At 39.8% G+C, this 8427-nt stretch overlaps 1 protein-coding gene across 6 annotated transcripts in view; it reads right to left on the reverse strand.

Moving 5' to 3' along the window:
- ClC-b (chloride channel protein 7) overlaps positions 1–4930 on the reverse strand; it is a 69822-nt gene extending 64892 nt beyond the window's left edge. For 3 of the 6 annotated variants that reach the window (XM_076173899.1, XM_076173897.1, XM_076173896.1), the window contains exon 1: positions 4773–4930. In XM_076173899.1, coding sequence (XP_076030014.1) covers positions 4773–4871 — 99 coding nt within the window. In that variant the 5' untranslated portion in view covers positions 4872–4930. Of the gene's footprint in view, positions 1–3371; positions 3566–4772 lie in introns of those variants that run through there. The other 3 variants (XM_076173895.1, XM_076173894.1, XM_076173898.1) reach the window with 2 other exon arrangements.
- Between the last annotated feature and the right edge of the window lie 3497 nt (positions 4931–8427).

The raw sequence follows: 8427 nt of genomic DNA on the forward strand, positions 1-8427 counted from the left end.
TAAAAGTACTGGGTCTTCTAACTTTTAAAGATCAAAGAGAAAGAGGAAATATGATTACAGTATTTTGGTTACTAAAGGGGATAGGCTACAATGACTGAAGAGGTCTCTTGTTTAGAGATAGTAGCTTTAAGAGATCATGAGAACAAATTAAGAAAGTAAAGAAATACAATTTTCCATTTAAATGCATGAATACTCGGAATAGCTTAGAAGGTGATATAGCCCAAGGTAAAACAATACATGAATTAAAATCTAAGTATGATAACTGGAAAATAAGGCTATAAACTAGGTTGGAACCATACATGTATTTTAGGCTATGTGTGATAAATTGGAGAGTAGGAGATAGGACCCCATGAACATTGCTCCTTTCCTCTATACATAATTGGGTGAATACTCCATCCTCCTCTGCCTTCCACACTATTTTTTCTACTTTCTTCATTCTTTCCACATGCCAAAACCATCCCAGTATTCTTTCATGAACCATACCTGTCAGTTTTCTTTCCACTCCACTTTTTGCTTTACATCAGTTCTCACTCTATCCTCATAAAGCCTCACCATACTTCTTGAATACTTCATCTCAAACACATTTAGGCTCCTCCTTTTTGCCTCCCTTACATTCTAAGTCTGCTCCATACATTTGTGAGTACAATCACCCCAGACTAATAGATAATAATAATCCTTGATCCTCAGGCCCTCCCATAGAGGTCTCTGGGAAGAAACTTTGGACTGTTGTCTATATTGTACTAGTGTGGGACAGGGACGAAGGTGACGGCTTCAGTCGCAGTTACTCAGTGCCTCATGTCTTACAATGCTCCTCACCTATTCAGTGAAAGTTTTTATGTTCCCAACTTTACTAGTAGGGGAGGACTCTCCAGTTGTAAATTCACTTATGTAAAAAGATTGTGAAAATACCATATGGTTGAAGTTCACATAGATTTTTCAAGCCAATTCTAGAGACTAATTGTCAGCTCCTTAGGGCTGTTCCTCCAGATGGAGGTAAAGCTATTAAGAAGACTTGAAGATGGGTGAAAGGAAGCCAATTCTCTCTGACATCCATACTGGAGTATCACCACTTTTAAGTACTTACTATCAGCCCTGGACAAGCAGAGAGCCTGCATATGGAAAGACTAGAAAGACTGGAATTCCCCTATTTAAAAAAATAGAGATGACATGATTGCTGTGTTCTGATCAGTGGAAGATGTGGATCAAACTGAGAGGGATGAACTCTGAGCTTGGCATGGGAAAGCAACATGAAATAGAAAAAAGAAAAAGAAAAGACAAGTTATTTGCAGAATATAAAGAAACAGTTTTATGTACACATGTATCTCCATGTAGAATTGCCTAAAAGTGAAAAATAAATTTATAAAAATCTCAACGGATTTTACAGCCATATCTGACTGATACAAATAAGAGCCATACCACTGCTTGGCAGCACAGCTCTGAGAAGCACAGCACCCACCATTATCAATGCCACAACATTTTTCTGATATTTATTTTGGTAGATGTGCCCATATAGATGTTGCTAACTTTGAGGAAAAGCCAAAAAATATAGACCTGTCACCTAACATCATTCATCTCAAAAATATATGAAGCTGTAGTGCAACAATGCCTAGTTTACTTTTTTTGAGAAGAAAAGACTCTTCAATCATGGACAACACAGTTTCTGGAAAAGACGATCCTGCCTATCCCAACTGCTAACCCACCAGGAATGCATAATGGAAAAGCTGGCAAGTGGTATTAATGACTATGCTAAGGCCTTCAATAAAGTGGATCATGGCATCCTACTACATAAGGTGAGGGCCTTGGGAGTAACAGGCAAGTTGGGTCAATGGTTGCACAGCTTCTTCCATGATATCATAAAGTAGCCATCAACAGGGCAGCCTCAGAACCATCTTAAATGATAATTGACATCCCACAGGGCTCCGTGCTGGGCCCTTTCCTGTTCCTAGTACTCATCAGTGACATTGACAGCACAGTTAAACATTCCAATATATCCTTGTTCACAGATAACACCAGAACCACCAAAGAAATAGGGGGGGGGATCAAAGACACCAACCTCCTCCAGAAGGATTTTGAAAACATGTACATCTGAGCTGTTGACATGAAACTCAGTGAAACCAAATTCAAACTGCTGAGATGTGGCATGGGCCCCACAAATAACATCCAGCCCTACACCACAGCTCCCAGAGAGATTATGAATGAAACGAATGTTTGGGATTTGGGAGTAATGTTGAGTCGAGATGGGACATTTACCACACGCATTAACAACATTTTTGACAGCACCAGAAAATTGTCTGGATGGATCCTGAACACATTTACATCAAGAGATGAAGATTGCATGTTTACACCGTGGAAGACCCTGGTACTACCTAAACTTGAATATTGCTGCCAACTGTGGAACCCAGCCAGCATAGGGGATATTGAGAAACTTGAGAATGCCCAAAGAACCTTCACCAGCAAGACTGAGTGTGTAAAAGGCATGAACTTCTGGGACAGACTCAAGCATCTCAAACTCTATTGACTCCAAAGATGCTGAGAACAGTACCTGATAATTTTCACATGGAAAATGCTGGAGGGTCACATCCCCAACATTGGAGTGACACTAACTCAAGGATAAGAGGGAGATCTTGTTGTGTTGAAAGAATCTTTAGCAGCACAAGAAGCAACATACTTCCCCAAGCGAACTCCTTCACCAAGCTCTTCAGTAGTCTCCCCAGCTACCTGAAGAACACCACATCCTACATAGTGGAAGTATTCAAAAGATGGCCGAATGCCTTCTTACATGAAATTGAAGACACACCTCCCACACCATCCTATAGTAACATGTGGCCCCACTACAACAAGCTGGTACATTGTATACCCCTTCACTGGAGGCAACACAGCCAGAAGAAGCTGCAGCAGTTCCTGACCTGTAGCCAAGACGTGTTTACTAAGATCTCCATAAGGTAACATAAGGTATCAGGCTATATGTGAGCTCTGAACTCTCTTCCAGGAGGGTAATAGCTATTGATCATGAATCCAACATGTGAATAACATATTTAGGTCATGCAAAACCAAACAATACACCCTATACTGTACATACAATTTTGACTCACTAACAGTTTTCCAGACTACAACTTACTCATAACTCAGGGATTTTCTGTAAAAGTCATCATTGTAATAAAGGGTTACAAATTAAGGATCTGCAGGCACATGGAAATAATTTACCTACTAAAGGTGTATGATATCTTCCTTATAGGTTCATATGCTTTCACTATTTTGTCATTCTTTGAATGCCATTCACAAGATCAAACTATTATGTTGTATCATGGAAAAGTGAAAACTAATTCACAACTATACTACTAAAAATGTCCACCAAAGGGGATAAAACCTACTACAGCATTTCGATGTAAAAACAATCTCTCCTTCTGACTAGGTATCCCACTGCGCTCTTCACTCAATGTTTCATGTTCTTTTTGTTCCATTCTATCATCACACAAAGGATCTTGGATTTCACTAAGCCGAATACTCATTATGAGGCTCAGTGGCCTTCCCTAGAACTGTTTTTACTAAACACACCACTATAGTGCACCAAATGTGTCTGATAAGAAAACTAATATTAAAATGGGCTATCATTCTCCTAAATGAGGGGAGGTGTGAGTATTTTATCACAAAATGGAAGTGATAAGCCTATCTATTATGTGACATGAAATTCTATGATAAGCCACTGTTATTTTATCTATAATCAATAATTAATCAGATGTTTCTGTAATAAAGATTTTTGTGGTCAAGTGTACGATGAAGCAAAAACAGGTTTTCAGAGTGGAAATAAACACTTACTTATTATATACAAATAAGTAAATATATTATCAATGTGCACCAAAAGCTGGGGCATCACATACCACTAAATATGATTATCAAGCAGAACTGGACTCCTTCAAGAAAGGGAAATGTATCTTTCTATTTCATTTCTGAAGTGCATTTTGATTACTTCTCAGCAATTGGGTAAGATAAATCACTATGATACAACATATCACTTCTGCTACTGCCTGTAGAACCTGACACTTGCATTAATCATATCTCTTATGCAATTTTTAGTATACAATCCTTGACTCAAATCTCCTCAATTATTACCCATTGCCCCCACAGTAACTGTCAATGATCCTTTATCCCTCCTACATATCTCCCTAGGTAAGAACACAAGTCTGCTCTCTCTGTTCTGTGAATGTAGTTAGTAAATACATTCACCAAAGTTTTATATAAATCATTGTACTCACTGCAGCCCACCTCTATTTCTTGATACAGTAGTCTAAAACCTGACCACTAGACTAGTTGCACTGAACCCCGCAAAAACTTAGTATAATATCATCTTTCTACAGGTTTGACCTTTCCTGTGACCATGTAAATTCATTATTGAAAGTACAGTGTATAGTAATGTATAAAATTATGTGTGTTTCTCATTTCCCTATTCTATTTTCTAAGTTTATGATCTTCCTTACTAACTCTAGTCTCTACCTCTCTTGAATCTCATTTTTTTCATTCTTATTCTCTATTACTTGTAACTTTTTGTTTATATGGCTGCACTAAAACACATGTTAAAAAAACTATCTACACAATACATAAATACACTTACGGTAGCATACATGGTATAAATATGTTCAAATTATTAAGGAATCGTCATTGATCATACGATAGGTGAGTCATGTGAGGCCTCTAGCTAGGTGTCCTATGTCTAACCTATCCTTTGTTAATTGGTAAAGCAGTTAAAAGTATGTTAAAGGAATATATATACTCACAGACTGAGCCCTTCCCCTTGCTGGCGGCGTTAATGGTGAACAATCTTCAGCTTCATTTAGTCTTTGATTAACAAAAGGGATAAATCGCCTCGCAGACATTGTTGACAAACTCCGTTGCGTCAGTTACCTTGAGTTATGGTGAGCCTGGCCTAACAAAGATTTGGCCTTATCTATAGAACGTAAGAATGTGTATAGGAGTGTTTGGTCTTAAATTATTTATTACAAAATAAAGTTCATATATTTCACAATTTCATCACTGCTCAACTTATGTTGGATAATACCGCCAGAAATGAAAAATAATATTTTTGGTTAGAATAACTAATAAGTAAACAAACGTCCCACGGACTGTCAACTTCTTGGACCTTGCAGAAGTTATGAATAGCATAGCATAGATATGACCTGGCTTTCACTGTATAATAGAAAGTAATTTATATTCGTACGCATATTTAAGTGCTGGCGAATATAGACAAATGTTTAATAATAAATAATGGATGTTGATAAAAAAAGACCTTGAGGAATATAAGTGGAGATAAGAGCACGAGTGTTGAAATGTATAGGACAGGTCCATGGTAGGAGGTGTTACCGAATGAACGCCACGAAATAGGAACACAGGTGGAAATACAAGATAGACAAGTCTGCAGGAATGATGAGGCAGTTTGGAACAGCTGTGTGACCCATGAAAATTTTTGAACAGGTCTTAATTTAGTGGACTCCGAATTGGCGAATGGTTGACTGAAACGATTAAATTAATTTTATAACTTGTCTCGATAATTTCAGCTTCATATAATTTCGGCCATTTATCATCCCGTATTCTATAGGTGTTTGTAAACCTATATCAGGAATCATACATAACTATTACAGAACAAATCACTACTTGAAGCGATGTTTTTTAAATGATCAAATCCTGCAATCGCTAAGCTTAGACCCCGGGTGCCTCGGTAGAAGTCATGTTTGCCACGCGGAGTGCCTAACAGAACCCTGACCAAACACGTCTTATATCCTGGGAAAGAGGCTACTGCAGTCTAAAGCAAGTGGCCGTTCATTGCGAATCTTTTAACACGTCCTGCGTTCGAAGAGGGTAGCATACAGGAGTCATGATCGGAAGAACTGGAGATCGAAACTTTGCAATTGCTGGATATTGTAATTTCAAAGGAGTCTTGTTTAAATGCTGCCATCCCTAGCTGGCACCGTTGGGAATCGTAAAAAACGGGGACTTGGGCTGAAAATTTCAATCGCCCCCTCCCATCCAAGCTTTATATCTGATCACGATGCGTTTATATGTTCCTTGTGTCAAGATGATGATAGCAGAAGTCCCAAGACTTCGGGAGTTGATTATTTGAAAGACACCGGTATGGGGGTGGGTGCATTCTTTGGCTAATTTCTTTGCAAGATTAGAATTATTTTTGTGTGTATACATATATGGAGCAAAATCACATGAACACGTAGTTGTAGATATGAAGAAACACCTTAAGGTAAATAAAATAACACAGAAGCTCTCGGTCTTGATTTATTATCTGTCTCTGTTTTACCAAGTTCAGACCACCTGCTACCGCAATATCAGTCTATATGGGAGAAGAAGAAATGTCTATAGCAAAGTGGAAAGATAGTCGTGTATAAAAGGGGGCTATTACCACCGAACGCTATTTAGACATACAGTATTTCCTGGGTCTTGGATCGCGGCTCAGGAGGTACGAGGCAGGAGACGAGGAATCATTCATGCATTTGTATCAACCAACGAAAACGGTCGAAGATATAGTTATACATGAATGGCATTTTTTTTTTTATTAAAGATTAACTGAAATCAGAAGCAGCAATATGAGAGTAAAATATAAATGAAGGGAACTTTAGTAGAACAGAAACATGTTTAAGCGAAGTGTGTGTATATATCCTACGAGAAATTTTATTTCGTTTCCCGCGTATAATATTGACTATATTGATGACCGATATTCACCTGATTATACACTCTCGTGTACACCGCTCGAGGGAGAGGTAGAGAAGACTGTGGGTTCTGGGTGTGATGTGTCGGATTAGGTCTTCATGTCTGGCGTGTAGTCTTTCTGTGTCTCGAGTGTAGTTTATGTTTAATTAATGGACATTTGTTGGCAGCTAATGCCGGCCATACACTATCATGTACACCTGACAGGTACGCCTGAAAAGTTACGCCTGTCAGGTATGCCATGGATTCTCGAGAAGATGAGTTGTACTTTCTCTCCTTATTATCTCAGGCGACCTGACAACTGATCGAATTTTCATCAGTTGTCAGGTCGCCTGAGAGGCTAGTTTTTCCCGCCATACACTATCAGGTATACCTGACAGGCGTGACTGTTCAAGCGTACCTGTCAGGTGTACATGATAATGTATGGCCGGCCTAAGAGAAGAGATTCAGAAGCTGTGAAGTCGTCCCATCGTGAACTCGTAACGAACGATTCTGGGGACTTGCACAGTAACAACCTGACCAGCGCTAGGTACAATTAACGTTTGGTGGGTAGTGTTGCAAGTCTCAAGTAGAGGACTGGCATCACGATTTTGTGAGGATTGGCGTCAAGAGACCAGTTCTCACAAAATCCTCACTGTATGTGGGTTCTCAATTCCAAAAGTCATATAATTTTTTTCGGCCTGGTGGAATTACGTCTGGTTATAAACCTACGGGAGGCCGGGAAAGGACTGGCGCCAATAGCTTGCGTTTAGGGGCGGGTCGCGTCAATCGCTTGCGGCGACGGAAAACCAATTGTCTGCGTGAAGGAAGGGGGGCCAGACATCAAGGCGCCAGTCGTCTGGTACACATACAGACGTGTGGACATTTACTCATCCTGGTTTTAAGTAAAATACAGATGAGTGTTCTATTGACAGTGCTAGGTGACAAAATTTGTCTTTAACAAAATCAGCGTTGGCATCATCATTCACTGTTTCGCACGGCTCGGCTAGCTGTTCAAAAGCAGCTTGCCTATTGTGTTTGAATAGTCAACGTTGCGCACTTTTCACAATCATGGGAAGCTCTTATGCATTTCTATAATATCTCGAATAGATTCAGAGGAAATATACTTTACGTTATACAGTGAGAGAGAGATTGGTTCCTCCACTATTGGAGTGTGGGCACTACTTCATGCAGCCCACCTGTGGCTGTGTCATGTCATCTGGCGGGTGATCTCAGCCTTGGTCCCATTGCCTTGTTGTAGGAATTTATCTGAAATGAAATGTAGCAGTGGCTGGTGTAGCTTGTCTGCTGAGCGACAAAGTATGCTGGTGGCTTTGTCGTCTGGGTTATGTAGTCTTCCTTCTGCGGTAGGAGATTCTCCAGTCTTTCTCTAGCGTTAACGGTGGCTGGACAGCTGGTCAGATAATGGGTATAGCTGCAGGGCCCCCACATGGGGGGTGGGGTGCATATGCCCTGGGGCGGCACATTAAGGGGGGGGGGGATCTAGTCTGGACATGCCGCCCACAAAGCTGGCAAAATAATTATAATAAAAACAGGTCATAGGAGCCCTGAATATTTTAACGCAATATACGAATTTTGCGTTCGAATCAACAGAATATTAAATATTTTCCCTTTATCCGCCCTGCAATAGGGACATTAAATAATTTGTCTAACATCTGTTTAATTATTTCGCAAGCCAATAGCTATAATAGGCAGTAAGGGATGGTGGTACAGATGGAT

The sequence above is a fragment of the Oratosquilla oratoria genome, chromosome 35, assembly GCF_046742065.1.
Source record: "Oratosquilla oratoria isolate Oo_2021 chromosome 35, ASM4674206v1, whole genome shotgun sequence".
Taxonomy (NCBI): Eukaryota; Metazoa; Arthropoda; class Malacostraca; order Stomatopoda; family Squillidae; genus Oratosquilla; species Oratosquilla oratoria.